This window comes from Barbus barbus (genome assembly GCF_936440315.1).
Source record: "Barbus barbus genome assembly, chromosome: 11".
Classification (NCBI taxonomy): Eukaryota; Metazoa; Chordata; class Actinopteri; order Cypriniformes; family Cyprinidae; genus Barbus; species Barbus barbus.
Window position 1 is genome coordinate 14,765,558 of NC_136739.1, and position 20,225 is coordinate 14,785,782.

At 37.5% G+C, this 20,225-nt stretch overlaps 1 protein-coding gene across 1 annotated transcript in view; it reads left to right on the plus strand.

Annotated features, from left to right (window-relative positions):
* LOC306876760 (voltage-gated delayed rectifier potassium channel KCNH8-like) overlaps nucleotides 1–20,225 on the plus strand; it is a gene marked incomplete at its 3' end in the record, with an annotated part of 134,542 nt that overhangs the window by 83,603 nt on the left and 30,714 nt on the right. The window contains exons 4-8 of the mRNA XM_079428160.1: nucleotides 5,979–6,118; nucleotides 6,413–6,665; nucleotides 7,562–7,719; nucleotides 7,930–8,134; nucleotides 12,615–12,992. Of these exons, the coding sequence (XP_079284286.1) occupies nucleotides 5,979–6,118; nucleotides 6,413–6,665; nucleotides 7,562–7,719; nucleotides 7,930–8,134; nucleotides 12,615–12,992 (1,134 nt within the window). The remainder of the gene's footprint in view (nucleotides 1–5,978; nucleotides 6,119–6,412; nucleotides 6,666–7,561; nucleotides 7,720–7,929; nucleotides 8,135–12,614; nucleotides 12,993–20,225) is intronic.

A 20,225-nucleotide genomic window follows, 5' to 3' on the forward strand; every position in this document is an offset into this window, starting at 1 on the left:
CTGGAACTTCAAATGGGACTGGCTTCTATGGTCAGATGAAACAAAAAAAATAGCTTTTTAGCAGCAAACACTCAAGATGGGTTTGATGAACACAGGGATAAAAAGTACCCATGTGTATAATGAAATATACTGCTGTATTTTTGATGTTGTGGGCCTATATTTCTACTGGAGGTCCTGGACATCTTGTTTAAACACATGACATCATGGATTCTATCAAATACCAACAGATAAAAAATCAACAAGTGATTGATTCTGTTAGAAATCTTATAATGGGCCATGTTTGGATCTTCCAACCGGACAATAATCCAAACACAAACCTCAAAAACAACACAAAAATGGGTCACTGAGCACAAAACCAAGCTTCTGCTATGGCCATTCCAGTCCTCTGACCTGAACCTTGTAGAAAATGAATGAGGTGAACTGAAGAGAAGAAGCACCGCCATGGAGCTGTGAATCTGAAGGATCTGGAGTGATTCTGGATGAGGAATGGTCTCTGATCTCTTGTCAGGTGTTCTCTAAACTCATCAGGCATTATAAGAGAAAATTTAGAGCTGTTAATCTGGCAAATAGAGGTTTCAAAAAGTATTGAATAAAAGGGTGCTGTTAATTGTGGCCAATGTGTATTAGAGAAAAACATTTATTTCATAATGATATTTCCCCCCATTTTAAATTCTTATTATCCAATGAAAGGTTAGATTTTTATGATTTTTTTTAAATAAAAGATCAAAAGGATTAACAATGCAGATTAATTTTCACAGCCTCCTTTGATCATATTTACCAAGGGTGCCAATAACTCTGACTACGGCTGTGTATGAAACATATTTTTAAAAACATACTCTTTTGCGTTCTCTCACACACATAAACTTCATATTTAAAAACACTATTAATTATTATAGTTATAAAAACGTTGTTATTATTATAATTATTAAAATGTATTGATTTTAAAAATATAGAATTTATATAGTAGTAATCAGCCAACTTTTTATCAGTGGATCCCTAATTTTTGTTCTCTAGTTCTTTAGTAAACCTTCTTTGTACTAGCGGTTTACAGAACATAGAAACCATTACATTGATTCTTACATAATTGCTTGTTGATCCAGTCTCTCAGATACCTTCATTAATGAGGGCAGCCTTTCAAAATGCAATAAAAAACACAGTTGTATTGTTGAACAAAGAAAAAAATTATGAAAAGAGTGAAAAGCAAGAGAGTCATAATGTGTAAAAAATGGCTGTATACAGTAAGGTACAGAGGAAAAGTGCTCTATAACAAAGGGAGAACGGTTTCAAAAGAGTGAATTATCCTTTTATACATAAAGCAATGCTTTCAGCCTCATACGGGATGCTCTACAAAGCTTATTACGAAATGATTATTCTTATTTCCCTTTAATTCCACTAATATTCACACACACCTCAAAACACCTGGTCTAGTCAATGTCATACTTTGCAAGCTTATCCTGTCCTCTGTTTCTCATTCCCTCGCTCTCATTCTTGGCTACAGAATCGTGTGTTTTGGATGCTTCTATCAGGCCAGCAGCATCTCATGTGGTGCTCGCTGTTACAGTAATCCTGACACCTCCCCTCCCCAGAGAGAAAGAGAGAATGGTAGACTGATAAAGAGAGATGAAAAGACACGCACAAGACACAGGGAGGCCGGGAAGAAAGCTTGGCACAGAGGTGTGAAGCTCCCTTTAGTGGCCTGAGCTTGAGCCATAGCACGGTCACTGTTCATTTGGCTGAAGGATAAACAATGTACTGACACTGAGAATAATATATAACTGGTCAATGATGTCAACTCATTAAAAGTGAATAATTGGAATCAATTTAAAGGCTAGTTACATTCTTAATTATGTTGAATAAGCCAAATATTCTTTAAAAAAGTATGGTTGGATTTATATAATAAAGGGCAAAATGTCATTAAATAAAATAAAAAAGGATGGAATGAGGATTTTGAAAGAGCAAGAAATAAACTGGAAGATTTGTAAGACATCTTATACAAGAAGCTGACAGATGGAACTCTCCAAATTAGTCATGTAAACTGAAGTCATCCATTAAAATCAACATTTCAGTGAAGGGTAGGCTGACGGGAACATGCTAGTTAGCATATAAGGGAGCAGATCTCCTTTAATGTCTTTCCCTATTTTATTTTTTCATCAAAACAGATAAAACAGGCTACACTACGGGAATAGATTACTCACCGCTGACTGGACGAGACATCTGTCAATCAAGGTGTACAGGAAGAATGAGAAGAAGAACAGCAGATGGTAGATCGCGTGTCATCGTCTTTTTTGACGCGATCGACCCGGGTTCGATCCCGCCTCTTGCCAAACTTTTTCTCCCTTTACAAATCTCGTATCGCATTAGAAAGGCATTTATTGTCAATAAAAATTAAGGAAATAATCAAAAAGTTGAAAATAAAGTATCGGGTAGGGTCAGGGTAGGAGTAAGGAGGGTTTTATTGTACCAATAAGGTGGCATCCATATAATAATTTGAATTAAAATTATAATTTACACTCAGTACGTTATTATTGCATTTTGTTTTTTTACTACAATACTGAGGTGCAGATAATTGCCACTATTTGCAACAAGTAATATACATAGCACAAAATCCTGCTATTTTAGCACAGTGTAAATAGGTATTTGCACTTTGTGTTAATAGCATCTATTGCTATTTTGCACTTAGTTAAATAGCCTCTATTGCTGTCTAAAAATATATATGCATGTACATTTACAACACTGTACTCTTTATTATATTACCTTTGAATCAGAATACAAATCGTGGGAAGTCATGGCCTAATGGTTAGAGAGTCGGACTCGTAATCCAAAGGTTGTGGGTTCGAGTCTCGGGCCGGCAGGGATTGTAGGTGGGGGGAGTGAATGTCCAGCGCTCTCTCCACCCTCAATACCACGACTGAGGTGCCCTTGAGCAAGGCACCGAACCCCCAACTGCTCCCCGGGCGCTGCAGCATAAATGGCGCCCGGGGAGCAGTGTGTGTGTGTTCACTGCTGTGTGTGTGCATGTTGGATGGGTTAAATGCAGAGCACGAATTCCGAGTATGAGTCACCATACTTGGCAGTATGTCACTTCACTTCACTTCAAATAACCGTTAACGCTAATGCGAGGGTGTTTCTAATACAGTGTCTATGGGAGTGACGGTAAATTTGACATAGCTCTGTTAAATAGTGATAACAGCTAACGTATTTACACTAAGTGAAAATAGCAGGATTTTGTGCTATGTATACTACTTGTTGCAAATAGTGGCAATTATCTGCACCTCAGTATTGTAGTAAAAAAAAAGTATGCAATAATAACGTATTGAGTGTAAATTATAATTTTAATTCAAAATGATGCCACCTTTTTGATAATTTCCTTAATTTTTATTGAAAATAAATGCCTTTCCGATGTGATATGAGAATTGAAAAGTGAGAAAAAAACAAGTTTGGCAAAAAGCAGGATCGAACCCGGGTCGATCGCGTCAAAAAACACTATAACACGCGATTGACAATCTGCGCCACTGGAGCTAATGTGTCAGCTGACTTTGCTGTTCTTCTTCTCGTTCTTCCTGTACACCTTGATTGACAGATGTCTCGTCCAGTCAGCGATGAGTAATCTATTCCCAAACCAATGGCGCTGTCTCAAACTATACCTACCTCTTCCGGTTTGTCTGATTTGTCGTTGTGTTTTCTGACTTGTTGTTTTGTTTTTGGATTTATCATTGTGTTTTCTTACTTGTTATAATGTTTTCTGAATTGTTGTTGTGTTTTCTGAATTGTTATTTTGTTTTTTAGATTTGCATTTGCGTTTGCTATTTTGTTTTCAGAATCGTAATTTGTTTTGCACTTCTCGGCCACCATACTACACTATCAAAAGTGTGTCAGAAGAGTCCGTAAGATATAGAGATATTTAGGGGTTCAATTGCGTAGCGATGAAACCCTATTGTAATTGTTAGAATGGCCAAGGATCAGCAATCTCCATGTAAAACTGATCAGGCAGCCCAAGTGGTGGAGATCGGCCTGACAGGGTCAAAAGTGCAAAATTACTCATAACTCTAAACTGTTCGTTGCATGCTCAAATGTCTTATTATGTTGGAGTACTAGTGCAGGAAGATTCTCTGGGGAGGGAGTATCAATAATTATCAAAAAAGCCAAAACATTTGAAAGGGGCAGGGCCTCTTTTACAAAAACAGCTATAACTTTTGAACAAAATGAGATATCTTTGCCAAACTCAGAACACGTATGTAAGAGCTGAATCTGAGGTCACGTAAAAAAAAAAAAAAAAAGTTGTGGAGCTTGGCCACTTGGCGCTATAGCTAAGCAACTATTTGTCCTGTCAACATAAAAATCGGTATGCACGGTCTTGGTCCAAAGTGCCACAAGTGTCTATAAGGACATTTGTGTATCTCAAAATACATGGCCGTCATAGGCATTTGAGCACCTATTAGACAAGGTTATCGGAGGTCGATCGGAAAAAAACTCAGTGGGCCTGTTTGACTCACGGCCCTAAAGGTATGTGAGAAATTTGAAAGAAATTGGCAGACGGGGTGATATTGCATCTTTCAAGGGTGTAAACGATTGTATATTGCACAAATTTTCACACTTAGGGCCTACGATATTCATATCATACGATAGACCTTCTCATTCCGAACAACTTTGCCTCTAGAACTATTGCTGTTAATCAAATCGTTTGTTAAATGATTGAGAAGATGTACAAACTTACTAGTCCTAGGTACTTAACTCAATCTGGAAAAAAAAAACAGTACTGTACAATCCTCTGGACTCTCTAGGTCACTAATTATATTAAAAAAATATATTAAAAAAAAAATAATTAAAATTAATGCTGCGATTTTCCCGTTGGAAAGTTAAGCTATAAATGTAAAAAACAACAACAACAAACAATTCTATGGTAAATTACCTGTATTTGCAAAAATGCCAAATGTATTTTTAATAATTGATTTAGGTCGTTACAGGCTTTCTAAATAATATGCAATGTCTTTTTTTCATATGTGCTTAATGCCTTAAAGTGCTTGAACCCTGTTAATCTATTATTTATAAAATATATTTTACTGTATTTTTATTTTAATTAAACAAAATTACAGCTTTGGTGAGCATTTATGCTACTTTTGAACAGTAGTGTACTGTATAAGTGATAATTAAATAATTATTTCTTGTTTCTACCCCAAAAATAAAAATATTGTATTTTCTAAGTCTTCCAAAGCCATACTACAGGTTTGGCTGTACAAACAATTTTTACTGAAAATATACCGTTGTTATTTGTGATGTTTTTGTTGTATGGAAAAACAACCAAAAGCAAAAAAATTGTCTATTTTGTGTTCCACAGAAAAAAAGAACATTTTACAGCTAAAGAATGACATTAGATAAAATAATGCACATCAGGCCACCTTTCAGAATGACTCTGAACACGCTTGGTGGAGTGGACAGAATGAGAGTCTGATAGCCTTTAGAGAGGGAAGGAGAAGAAGCACAAACTGACGATGCAATTGAATCATCATCTAAATTGGCATCTTTCTCCTTTTCAGAGAGCTTCTAAAGGCTTTAACTGTTTATTGTAACTTTGCCTGTTTATTTCCCTCAGTGTAATTGATCTGTGTTCATAACTGTTCAAATAAATAACTGTTTTTTGCTTCTTTTGTTTAAGCTGCTGCGTTTTTCATTGGATGTATTTCTCTTCTGCCATATTTACAAACCCTTGATAAATAATGAATGCAAATGTAATTGGTTTTGAGCAAACAGTGCTAATAGCTTAATGTAATAGTGATTTCAGTGTTCAGTTTTTTCATTCAGAGGGTTATGGATAAGAAATTAAGCTAGAATTTTTTAATTACTTAAGTGAAGTAATGGTGGAAATCTGTGCTTATGTTTTACTGATGCACAGTAAATCTTAACTGGAAGTTATTTAGTGTTGAGCCAAACAATTCAGAAATTAAATGAACTAAAATGATATATGGCTGTTCTCTCCTCAGACGAGGAGACGGGGCTGCAGGTGCACAAGGTCACACAGCCACAAGGCTTCAATGCCAACCGTCGACGCAGCAGAGCTGTGCTTTACCAGCTGTCGGGACACCTGCAGAAGCAAGACAAGAGCAAACTCAAGATCAACAATGTAAGACCCAGTTAGAAACTCACATTCTTATAATTCAGACTTAAGAATTTAAGAATATTTCAAGTACAAACATTGTTGTAGGAAATACAAAGGAAATACAAAAATGACCTTGTAAAGATAAATATATAACAATATGCTGTGTTCAGCAATGAGAAAGTGTTTTACTGCTTCTCAAATGAGTTGGATTAGTTCTTTAATTCATCGTGCGGTGCACACATCATACTGTTTATGAAGATCTTGAAAATAAACAAAAAAAAAATCAATTAAACATTTCTGAACATTGCTATCATTTAGAACATGTTCGGTGAGAAGCCGCCCATCCCAGAGTACAAAGTGGCAGCCATTCAGAAGAGCCGTTTCATTCTTCTCCATTACGGCACCTTCAAAGCTGGCTGGGATTGGCTCATCTTGTTAGCCACCTTTTATGTAGCAGTTACTGTGCCCTACAATGTCTGTTTCACCGTTGTTGGAGGGCGGGATGAGGTTTCGACCCCTAGAAATCCACCGAGTGTAAGCGACATCTTGGTGGAAATCCTTTTCATGTTAGGTAAGGCTCAACCTACAGTCCTATCATTTTTTATTTTTTTTGCTCTTAGTTTATTTTTGGAATTAGTTTAGCAAAAAATAAGAAGTTCTATATTCTATAAAGTACCCAGACTCGTAGCACACCGTTCTATTATTTTTCAGGTGTGCATGTACATTTCTGAGTCAGACAGTCGTTTATGTCACAGAGGTAATATACGGCCAGATATCTTTCAATTACTTAGAGCTGGTAAAATGTTCTAGATGTTACTAAGCAAACATCACAAAACCCATCTAGCATTTCTAGAGCCTCAAAATTGTGAGGGAAAAACTAAAAAGATTTTGAAGGACAGTTTAGCAAATAGCAAAGCTAAAGATGTGTTTTATATTTCAGAAATAATTTTGAAGGCCAACTGTCAAAATTAATTTATTAGTAAAGTCAGATTCCTGTCTGTAACTGTTGAAGGATACAGGTGAAATATGTACTCATATACAGACCCATTAGATAAAACATCAGATTTATAGACATTACCTAGAATTCAACAGTCAGGATAAGCGCTGCTTAAGAGAAGTATTGTTCAATGACAGAATCTCTTACTGCTCATTACACACAATTTCATAATATCATCATATTCATAGTATCAGCAAAACATTTGCAAAAAGCTCCTACATAAAAATGTTGCTTTTAACTGCTTTTCTGTGCTTAAGCAATTTACAAAAAAAAAAAAGTATGTACTATTTGCTGTAAATGCAACTTCTGTTAAATAACATTATAGTCCCTAGGACCCAGACCAAATTTGTATAACCTTTCACTGAACCAGGTAATGAATATAATAGTTTTTATGTAATATAGTAATAAATAAATATATGTGTCATCTCTAATTTTACTAAAATATTTTTTTCTTTATATTCCTATGACAGATATTGTGTTAAACTTCCGCACCACATTTGTGAGCACATCAGGCCAGGTGGTGTATGATGCACGCTCTATCTGTGTGCATTATGTCACCACCTGGCTCTTTGTGGACCTGATTGCTGCACTACCTTTTGACCTGTTGTTTGCCTTCAATGTCAGTGTGGTAAGTGTTAATTTTGCTCAAGATAATTTTATGCCAGCTGTTTCTTCGCAACCTTATACACCTATACATTTTTGTTTTCCGAGGTTTTAATGGACCTCAAACAGAGCTTTGTGGGACACCACATTTCATATGATATTGGGCATGCCATCTTAAATAATTATTATTCTATGATTTCCTTTTGAACTATACATTCAATATCTGTTTGTTTAGTACTTTGGAGTTCATCTGCTGAAAACAGTTCGATTGTTACGGCTTCTACGCTTGCTGCAAAAGCTGGAGCGCTACTCTCAGTACAGCGCAGTGGTACTCACATTACTCATGTCCATGTTCGCCTTGCTGGCACATTGGATGGCCTGTGTCTGGTATATCATTGGCCGTAGCGAGATTGAGAACAGCCCTGGTTCCTGGGATATTGGTGAGTGCCATATCTTCAAACTGTCAACATAGCTGTACAAACATTTCTTTAGGTCTTCTAACAAGTTTTGAATGCAAAGTTTATGACTTATACTGTCTGAGCTGAACTAGAAATTACTGTCAAAATGGTATAAACTCCTCTCTCTCTCTCTAAACTCATATCTACTAGATGTTTTATGAAACCACATACTCTAAGTGAAGCTAAAAATTCCACAACAACAACAACAAAAATAGGACAGTTATCATATTAGCATAAGTACTCCTGAGTCTTGTCTAACAGATCAGACTGAGGGCTAAATTGGACAGAACTCATCTCATTTATTTTCACATGTGAAAGAGTTATTTTCAATATGTCTCAAATACAAGGATCATTATTAAATATGTCTGTCCACTAATATTCTCATTACATTGAAGATGTACAACAACCTTTTTATGTGCCTTACAAAAAGGCTTCCTATTACAAATATCTTGCATTTGTGCTTTTAATACAGCTGCAAATGACTTATAAAATTAGATAGACACGTGAGAAAAAAGGCCAGACATTATGCGTTTTGTCAGAAGGACAGAACAATCTCTCTGGTTCTGCGAACAGCACTCTTATGAGACAGTCTCTGATTTAAGACATTCTCTTCACATCATTCAAGTGTGTGTCACGTCTGAACAAACGTACCTTTTTTCACAATTTTTCATGAACAGGTGAATTACTGCATCAGTCTGACTAAGAAATGAAGCTCTCTCTCAATCTCCCATGTGCTAGACTCCACACGAATAAGAAAAAAAGACAAGAAAAATGCTGTGAGAAATGAGTGTATGATGACATTGATATGATCTTGACAGCATGAATTTCATCGGACCTGATTTATCGAAGGTCATCTGTCTTTTTCTTGACCAAGATAAACTAGGGAAAATATAAACAAATTTTATACAAAATTTAGTTCTGGTCCTCTAATTTGATTTGACTTTTTACTGAATCTTTCTCCAGTTACGGACTGTACATAGTTACAGCAGTAGATAGCAACAAGTGCCTTTACGAGAGAGTAATTGAATCATTCACTGAACCCATTCGTGCAGGAACAAAACAAGTGATGGTCGTTATGAGTGATTCGAGTCATTTAATAATTTACTAATAATTATTAATAATTTACTAATAATTAAGCCTAAAATGAGGAAGTGTCCAACCTATTCACACATACTTTTGAGCAGTTATTCATAGAAAATCGCCTGCAGTCTAACACCATCTGTCATATCTAATGAAAGTGATTCTGATTTGCCTCAGCATCAGCAGTATACTGAAGCACATCTAACTGACCACTATACCTCACTGGCTACTGGCCAGTGGTTTCAATTGCATCCACATGTTCTCCTTAAAAGCAGGAATACTACTCAGATATCCAGTCTTTCCTGGTGTGCCAACAATAACACACACCATTCCCTTTCACCCAGTTTTACATTGCCTAGCCATTAAATATTAAGCACATGAGGCTCTTGTGACACTTCTAGTTTTGCTAGTGGAAATGGAAGTTTGTAGCATTCTGCACATCAGATGGAATATTTTAGCACTGAAATACAAGACACATCCAAAGTTTAATGAGACTCAAATGTGTAACAGTTCAGCTTTCAAATGGCGAATGTAGAATTTGGAAGCGTACCAGATTTACAAGAACTTGTTTTATCTGGTGAGTTCCAGTATCAGATTGGCTCTTTATTGCTATTATTATTTGCCTTTGTGAGGCAGTGTTATTGATGATAGTGAAATATTGAAGTAGCTTTGAGTAGTGCTGTCTATCTATATTGGAAATAGGGCCATAAAAGGTTGTAAATGGATTGGAGTTTTGCCGTATCAATAATGAAAGGTTTCTCTGAGGGTTCCTCCAGGAGCTGATTGAACTGTGGTTGCTCTGTGCCTCCCTCTCCATCTTTTTTTCTTCCATATCGCTCACTTCACTGGCCTTACCTCGGCAGAACACTGTTCTTTTTAATGGCTAGCTGCCCAGCAGACCTTGAGAGACTAGAGAGGATTTTCAAGTTGGCTGTAAAAATCATACTGTCAATTCAGTCAAAACTCTTGATTCTTTCTCAAGTGGTTTGGAAGAGAACAGAGATCCCCCGCTGTGAGAAATGTATTTTCCTTTCAGTCATTACAGTCATTTTAATATTCTCTTTTTGCACATCAATCTCCCTTACCTTCCTCATCTAACACTGATTCATACATTGCTGCTTGAGTATCCTGTCCAACCCCCTTTATTTAACCCATAACCCTAGCTAAGACTATCTTGAAGGAATGTTTTCCCGTTCCACATGACTTTTCTTGCTGCTCAAAGAGCTATCTTTACTTTTGTCACCTATGTCATTACCCATAGACTTCTCTTTGGCTCTCTTTCCATGCCATGAAAAAATAATGTGCACCTCATACCCAAATCAAACATATAGCTTGTTTAGATATATTAGATATTCAAATGTATCTTTCTTGTGTACTTGTCCCTTTTTCTTCTTGCAATGATTTGCAACCCAAGGTAGCCTTTGTGGTTTGAGACTCCATTTTTCCATTCATCATTCATTTTCTCTTAAATAAACAGCAGGATATGTAAAGTATATTGTTTCCCAAGCCTGCTCCATCAGAGGCATTACTGGTATAAATTAATCTTCCGCAGTGCTCTTTGCTAGTATTGCATGCACATTTGTACTATTCCTTTTAGACACCATAAGCTTGTCAAGCACTGGCTGATGGCTGTTTTTCATAAATAATTATGCACTCTGTCATCAAGTGCAATTGAATTGTCAAAAACACATTTTTTTACTTTACACAAATAATGTGACAGAAAAGCTTGCATAAATCTCAGTAGTGGCTGGAGGAAACACTCTCACTAATACATACCAGCTTCACCCAGCCAGTCGAGACATCCACAGCTTTCACACACACACACACACACACATGCAACTATTACGTTTTGATGCCTTTGAATGTAAATAATGTATATAATAATGGTACATGTTAATGTGAATGCAGCTACTATTCAGGATTTAATCATGGCTGTGAGTTTGGGGCAATTGTAACATTTATTATGAACTAAAAAACTGAAAAATGTAATCTTGAAAATGTGTGAGGAACATTATTTAATTAAAATTAAACAGTTGAAGATACAATCTAGTTATTTAAAATATTCACAATGTAGGTCCTTTAAATGCACATTATTCCTGCTAGCTAAAACCATTAGCACCGTATAAAAGTGAAAACTATTGTGTAATATTATCAAGTACTAAAGCAATTATATTATTACTTTGAGGTGTGCTCTCATTTGAGATACAGTGGGTTAATGCCATTTGTGTAATGGGGCAATTATAACACTGATTCTGAAACCAATTCAATATTATTATCAAATTTCTCAACGTAAATATGTTAATGGAACTATTACATAGTACTGGTAGTAGTCATTTTATATACTCTTTTACCTGGTCAATAGGTAATTTTAGAAAGCAAAAGTGAAAGAGAAAGGGAAATGGAGCTGCATTCTTCTCCGTAACAATCCTTAATCTGAACAAAACCATGTAAATCTTTATCTTAAAAAACTGTAGATATAAACCAGAGCACAAGGACGAAAAAAAGAGAAAAAGATCTATATAAGAACAAATCAGCACATACTAGCATGATCAACTTTGGAAGGGACTGTTAGAAGGCAGATATCTATAGGTGTCCAACATGTATGAAGGACACTTTTCTGCCTATTAGCACGTACAGACAAATTACAGATAACAAAGGGAAGACTTTGGATGTGTATATATGTCAGGAAAGGAATGACCCAGATTTCTGGTGTTTGTGTGCATGAGAAAGGTCATGTAAACTGAAGCTGCTCTCTGTGTAAATGAGAAGTGAGTGTTTGTTTGTGTATTTGGGAAAGAGGTTTTGTCATGTGTGATTGTGTATCAAACTTTCCCCGACAACTGCTAGCAAAAGGTTCTCTGGCACTTTCCCCTCAATCTCATTACCTTTCTGACCTTTCACACTTCTTTCTGTGTCTGTGTCAGTTTTTCTGGTTCTCTTGAAAAATATCACTTCTAATGCCACATATAGTACCTCTACTACCTCCAAACTAGACACCTACAGACAAACAAGCAAGGAGAGAAGAGAGAGAGAAAAGAAAATGTACAAAACCAGTCTCACAGAGAACAAAAGTAGAGTCTCCAGGAAAAAGTTCAGCCTATTGCAAACCAACTGATATTCAAAATGCTTCAGATTCAGCACCATGGACAGGGACAGCTGCTCTATATCTACTCATTTCTGACAGTGACCTAAGAACCCTGGACAGTGGCCATGCACTCACGGAAAAAGTTTTTGGAGTGACAAATCATTGCTTTTTAGGTAGTTATAGTGCCAAACATGGAAGAAATGTATTAGTAGAATAATCACCACATTATGAACATTATAGACAATTTCACAGGTCCAAACATATGCCAATTGAGTAAATTTTCTCTCTTTCTCATAGGCTGGTTGCATGAGCTGGGTAAACGTCTGGGCACCCCCTATTTTCTGTCCCCTCTTGCATCCCTCATTCCTGATTCGCTGCGCCCCACCATCTTGGATGGATTGGTGGTCAATTCAAGCCAGTGGAACAGCACTGATCTGGTGGGACATGAGTCTGTGTGGAACTCGAGCCAATGGAACACAACGGGAGCAGGGCCGGCGGGCACTTCAAATGCAGGACAGACTGGAGCCGTACTGGGAGGCGGGCCCTCAATTCGGAGTTCATATGTGACATCACTGTACTTCGCTTTAAGCAGTCTGACCAGCGTGGGTTTTGGCAATGTCTCAGCCAATACTGACTCGGAGAAGATCTTCTCTATTTGCACCATGCTGATTGGAGGTAAGTGCAAGAAAACAAGGTTACAAATTTTTAAATGATTTTGAGTTTTAGATTCATAATGCTTTACTACATGGATGTACAGATTTGTGTTCTAAATATTGATAATTTATTTTTTCAAGTGTTCTCTTTTTCTTGATCAGTTTAAAATATCTATATGCACTACTGTTTAAAAGTTTGGTGTTTTAAACTTGTTTGGTGTTACTGTTTGAAAGATTTTTAAAGTGCCCCTATTATGTGTAATGAAGGGTTCATATTCTGGATTTGGGAGTCCCCAACAACAAGCATGCAATCTGTGGTGATTTGTCCAATTGGTCTCATTTCCATTGCACAATGCCTGTAATGCCTGATAAAACAGCGTCTGTGAGAGCAGTGCTGCTTTATGTACAGCGTTACCAGGGAAACCGATATTTAAGCAGCACCTAGTGGCAAAGAATGAATTTACATTTTCTTTCAGACTAATGCCAAAAGGCCAACGAGTGGGCGGCCAATATGCTAATGTTTCATTTTGACGTCAACATGAAGCGGCTTGCGATTCGTTTTAAAAACAATATAATACGACAATAATTCAGAGTCGACTCTTTCTTTTGAGAGACAATAACTTTATACTTGGTGCACTTTCAGATTTAAAACTTTGCAGTATGTTTTCATTGACTTAGAGCTGTGTTACACACTGCACGAAAGGTAATTTTCAAAAATCCATAATAGGGACACTTTAATGCTCTTGAAAGTAGTCTCTTATGCTCACCAAGGCTGCATTTTTTTTTATCAGAAATACAGTATAGACTATAATACTGTTAAATATTATATTACAATTCACAGTAACTTTATATTTGAATACATAGTAAAATGGCATTTATTCCTGCAATGGCAAAGCTGAGTTTTCAAGACCCCAAAACCTTTAAATGGTAGTGTACTCCACTGGAAAGGATTATGAGTACTATTGTATGTATAAGGGAAGACTATACTTTTCCTATAAGGAAAACTTTGACAATTAGGCATCAGTTAACAGTAATTCCAGGTAATATCTTCAACCCAATAATATTTTTTTTAAATAATATTTTTTTAGACTAACTATAGTAAAGAAAATGTTCCATGATTTAAAATTTTTAAATGTCAGCATTCTGGTATAAGAATTTTGGGAAACCATAATGATAATCCGTTAGTGAGAATTTTGTAGAATTATGGTTCTAACAGGAATGTCTGTCTAAACAGGATTATGAAATCTTGAAGCTTGAGGATGATGTGAATTTCATGTATACAGGGACAAGTGTATTTGTGTCCCTCTGGTAGAATCCCGCTCAGCTAATTTTAACAAAACAAAAGGGGGCACTCGTGAGCACCCATTTCAACCCTAAAATTACAGATGGGACTCCCTAGAATTGTGTACACTTCAGATACACATGCAAAAGATGGTTACAAGACTGCAAGTCCACAAAAAGTGCACTAACGACTGCATTTTCCCCAAGGTCTAAACTTCCTATTGACTTCTTGAATTTCCCTAAGGACTGCATTCTTCATAAGATAAGACACAGAGGTGCATTTGCTTTATTGGAGTAGGTTTTAGTAAACCATCTGACCTCATTTACTTTTAAACTACATTTCCCACAGGGCTCCATTCTTAGAGCACCAACATTTTCTTTGACCATGTTATTCATTAAGCTTAGCTACTTATTGATTATCTCTATCTTTAACACATTTCCTCAGGGGAAGGTAAGATTTATTGACCATCGTTTAACAACCCCTGAATCTTCAACCATATTCCTGTATTTACCAATTTTGTTAATGGACAACATCCTATTTTTCTCATGACATGTTGCTTTTAAATGTAATTGCAAAACGAGTGACTTGAAAATTTTAATTCAGTGTGTCTTCATTTGTCGGGTTCAAAACCTTAGTGTTGGAATCAGGGGCGTAGCCATCATTTCAAAAGTGGGGGGGACGGAATGTCTAGTGTTATACCTGTTTTTTTTTTTTCAGTTAACCCTTGTCTAATTGACAGGTTTTATTTTTAATCATACCTTTTTGCTTAATATGCTTTGATTATATTATTATATATGATTATAAAACAGTAGGAAAGAAAGAAAAAGAAAGAAATACAACAGCTTGTCACTGGGACAGTACCCTTAAAAGGACATCTTTGCACCTTATTTACCCCAAAAAGTTTCATAGTTGTACATTAGATTCAAGATTTTTGTTCGTCACATACACCATTATACAGAGTATAACCAGCAGTGAAATATAAGTCAAACGGTACAAGAGTCATTACGGTACATATTGGTATTCTAAGGTACTAATAGCACCTTTTTGAGTATAAGTTACAAAGATGTTCTTATAAGGGTACTGTTGTTTACATATTTCAGATTGTATTTTGTGTGTGTTGTATGTACAGTACATGGCACACAGTAATGGATACTTGCACATTCACATACTCCTTTATTCTGTTCTATTATACATTAGTCTGATTACTCAATGTTAAAAGAAATATCTTATCATAGACAATGCTGTAATTAATCTTTACCTCTGAAGCCTCACTGAAACTTTCTGCCTCATTCACTCTCAGCTGTGAATTCACTTCTGCCTCTGTCTATAGCAAATAAAGTGGTGTTTGAAACATGTACATACAGGGAATAGTGACATACAGAAGAAAATAACACATTAAGTACACTGCTGGACAATAACCAATCATTTGTATCCTAAATTATTTTTTAACACTTTAGAATGATAAACACATATTCACTATTAACTATTACTTTTACTTCAATAAACTCTTCATTCACTGCTTATTAATAGCTTGTAAGGTAGTCGTTGTAGTTGTTAAGTTTAGGATTATGGGATGCAGAATATGGTCATGCAGAATACAGAATTAATATGTGCTTAAGTGCTAATAAACAACCAATATGCAAGCTAATAATTACCTACTGTAGTTAAAAATGATAGCTGAGAAGTTGTTCATCATACTAATGTTATTTTTTATTTTTCCATATTTGACTAATTATTTTCTATGATTGGTCCATATATAATCATTCAAACGCTTGTGTATTAATAGATTTTATACAATGTAAAAACAGCCAGGTGTTAAAAGCCACTCTATCATTTCTTCTCAGCTGTGAAGTTTGTTTTTCTTGTGTGTCGTCCTGATTCTGCTAACAAACCTAGGCTGACTGTTTCTTGTTCATTCTTGACAACACATAAAAACGTCAAATTAGTGCACTAATGACAGAGCTGCCCTAAATGAAGATCGACCCTGTATCTGATCAGTGCTACACTTGATTGAAATACATCATGTAGAATTGGCAGAGTGTCACAATGCTGCAAACGCTGTAAAATCTCAGTTCAACATTATCTTTATTCTTATTTGAAGGGTTCTAATAACATATATGCGTGTTAAAATAAAAGACGTTACAAAAGAGGAAAAATACACCGAAAATAAATAAGTGCATGTTTGTCCAGGCAGCTTTTTTCCCCTCCATATAATGAACATCAAAACTGGGTAATTATTCAGCAAGAGAAATAGGCAGAGTCACTGAAAACCTTGCAACACTATTCGGATCCCACATGACAACTTACGCTGCTTCACTTCTTCGTAAAAAAGGAGTGAAGAGTTTCTTGCCGCTTTCAACTCACCTCGACCTCTAATGAATGATGGATACAGCGCGGGAGCGAGCCTGGGCATGTCGTGACGTCACAAACTGAGTGACTGATTGCCATGGAAACGTAAACGTCATGTATAAATTGTCTTGTCTTTTTGAATTTTAAATCATTCTGCATTTATATACACATTGCTCCATTAAAACCTCAACATGTTGAGAACACAACTGTCCAATGAAAAAGTGCGGGGGACGACTTTACTTTTTATAAAAAGTGGGGGGGACATGTCCCCCGCGTAATCTACGCCCCTGGTTGGAATATTTATGAGGATTTTTTTTTTACATCATTTATACCTCCTAACCTGTTTATCTAAGAAGGTGGCTTACGTTGGCCACTCTTAGCCAGTTTCTTTTAACCTGACTGTCGGGATTTGACTGCCACAGAAATGGAGCGACTTGTTATCTGCTGAGACAGCTGCAATGATTTTTCAGCTGCATGTGTTCCGTGTGGGTTCGAGGGAGGTATTATGACAGTGGACTGAATTTTAAGGCATGTCCTCTGGGCCATAAAGAGAGAGACACAGGCTTCGTTGCACTTAAGAGGCCCAAATGAGGATGGCTGAATCCATGCACACTCACATACATGCACACTGAATCAATCTGTCACCAAATCCTACCACTAAGGCCCGCCACGGCGGAGCAGAGACCCCTGGCAGAGACTAGGACCTAGGGAAAACTGAGACACAAGAGACAAGCAGAGCATATGTGGCCTCAAGGACCCAGGCAGGGAACACAAGTTCATTTAAGGATTCCATGGCAGTGATAAGGTTAACGGGACAGATATGGGGTGCATTTATAGTTTCTGAGTTCATGACAGGCAGGGTTAAGAGCTCACAAACGGCCCCTAGAGGTGCAACGCAACAGTCAGAAAGTTCACCCACCCCCTCAGTTGTGTCTGATGGGACTGGTAATTCACAACCAGCCTCCTCGGCTGACTCAGGGCAGGGCAACAGTTTATAGGCTGTGACATGGGAAAAAGAAGGTTCATTAATGGCCTCCGTGGCCAGTTCAAAGGAAGGCAAGTGTTCACAGATGGTCTCTATAGCCGCTACAGGGCAGGTCAAGGATTCACAGACGGCCTCCATAGCCATGACAGGCCAGGACGAGGATTCATAGACGGCCTCCATAGCGTGACAGGGCAGGATGAGGTTTCATAGACGGCCTTCATAGCCGTGACAGGGCAGGATGAGGATTCATAGACGGGCTCCATAGCCGTGACAGGGCAGGATGAGGATTCATAAACGGCCTCCATAGCCGTGACAGGGCAAGACGAGGGTTCATAAATGGCCTCCATAGCCGTGACAGGACGAGGGTTCATAGGAGGGTACCACTGACACCTCTGGAGGTTCTGCAGCAGACGCCGCCACCTCTGGAGGTTCTACAGTGGTAACATAAGGAAACAGGTAGAGTTCAGTAACCGGACAGGTACAGTGCTCATCAACGGCTCCTTTGACTGTGACATGACAGGCTAAGAATACATTGCTGGGTGCCATCACCATACAATGAGCTGAAGCGAGCACCGCCGCTTCGGGAGGTTCTGCAGCATGTGCCGCCACCTCTGGAGAAGCTGCAGTGGGTGCCATCGCCTGGGGCAGTTCCGAGGTGGTGTACGCAGCCCAAACGCAACAAAGCAATCCCCATCATGGGAAGCCCTTCGGACAGGGAAATTAGTGCAGGAACAGGAGGGTTAAAGTGAGCTGGTTTGGGGATACCAGCTGCATGTGCTGACACCAGTGGTGCATCCCTCACACTGCATACCAGATTAGGATACTGAGGGACTGACCTTGAATATCTGGGTGTGACAGACAGGACATGACAAGACTCTGGCTGCTCAGCTGTGACGTGATGTGGTTCTGGAAGGTCAGCGGTGACATGAAGAGACTCATGACGATCAGCTGAAACGTCTCTAGACTCACGACGATCAATGGTGACTTGACTTGGCTCATGACTGGCAGCAATGGCATGACGGGGTGGTGTTGTGTCCGCCATTTTGCGATCGGGATCCGCTGTCGCAGCCATTTTGTGACCGTACAAGCTTTTATTTATAAACGTAGTCAATAAACAGGCAGGGTCAAACAACAGCAAACAGGTATGGTACGGGCAAGACACAGAGCAATCTAGCGAGAGTCGACGATCGGCGAACAATATCCAACAGGGCAAGGCAGAGAGATAATCCAGGTATACGAGCAGTAGTCCAAGAGAGGTGCAAACAGAGTCCAAATGGCAAGGCAAAGGGGTAAATCCAGGAAACACGGGCAAGAATCAAAACGCTAGAAAAACACACAAGGCAAGACTATGAGTGGTTTCCGTATCGCAGCTAAAACTAGGAGAGTTATAAATGCAGAACAATACTACAACTAAACAGAAAAACACAATGGCTCGGTAAGGCAGCTAACACTAGGGGAGTGATAAATGCAATACAATACTCGGCAGAGAGGAAGAGGAAGTCCATGGTTATGTAGGGTGTGTGATCAGTGCGATCATCTGTGTGTCATCAGTGCAATGGATGATGGGAATTGTAGTCTGAGGTGGCGTGCAACAGTTAGTGTGGTGCAAGAGTCCATGTGGTGAGCGAGTGACCTCTGGTGGAGAGTTAACGGAAGTTCATAGACCAGATGCATGACAACAACATGATGTGTACCACCCATACCAGAGGAATCCTTTACTTCTCAGACACTACACTTTCATAGTTTAAACTTGCTAAATTTAGCTTAGTTTAGCTTAGACTTAATTAACTTCTCAGTTATGTTTCATTTAAAGGGATGGTTCAGCCAAAAATGAAAATTCTACATAACTCTAAATATGTAAAACATGTAAAGATTATATATTTTTCTTTCTACCCTAACCCTAAGTCCATATGATAAAATTCAGTTGGGACCAAATTTGCTATGGATCCAATTGATTTCTTTGGACAAAACCAACTATACAAAATATATTTTAAATCATACACAAGATGAGAGTGAGTGAATAACAGAATTCTCCCAAAGTCCATTAGGAGAAATAAAACAAAAATTTGTCAGTAAGAGTATGTTTAATTCAGTTCACTTCATTTCAGTTTAATTCAGTTAATTTCAAAACATGTCAGAACTTGGTGAATTTGCAAGGTCACATAAAGTAATATTGTATAATATGCTTAAAAATATAATTTGGAAAAAATAAATAAATAATACTAATGGTCAGTGAAAGAGCTGCTTTACATTTGGAAATAGTTAATCGTCTTGAACCTCAGGGAGTCAAACTACTGTATGAGTTGTTTAATTTTTCATACTTTTTTTATTGGGATTGCAATTTTTCTATTGCCAAAGTTTTAACCATTTTTATTTTGAACTGTGTGAACAATTTTCAAGCAAGAAACATGAGCTTAACATCTAAATTAATTATACAAAATGTATTAAATATAACACTAGATTTTTAAGAAATGTTGATATTAAATGATACCGAAGTGTGCAGTATTTGAGGAATAAGCCTTTTTTGAAGTGCCTCTTCAATAAGTGCCTCTGTTTATGAAAGAAGGTATAAAATCCATGTGGGAACTACTGCTCAGATAATTTGGTATTGGAATAATTTGATGAGAAATGTTTGCGAT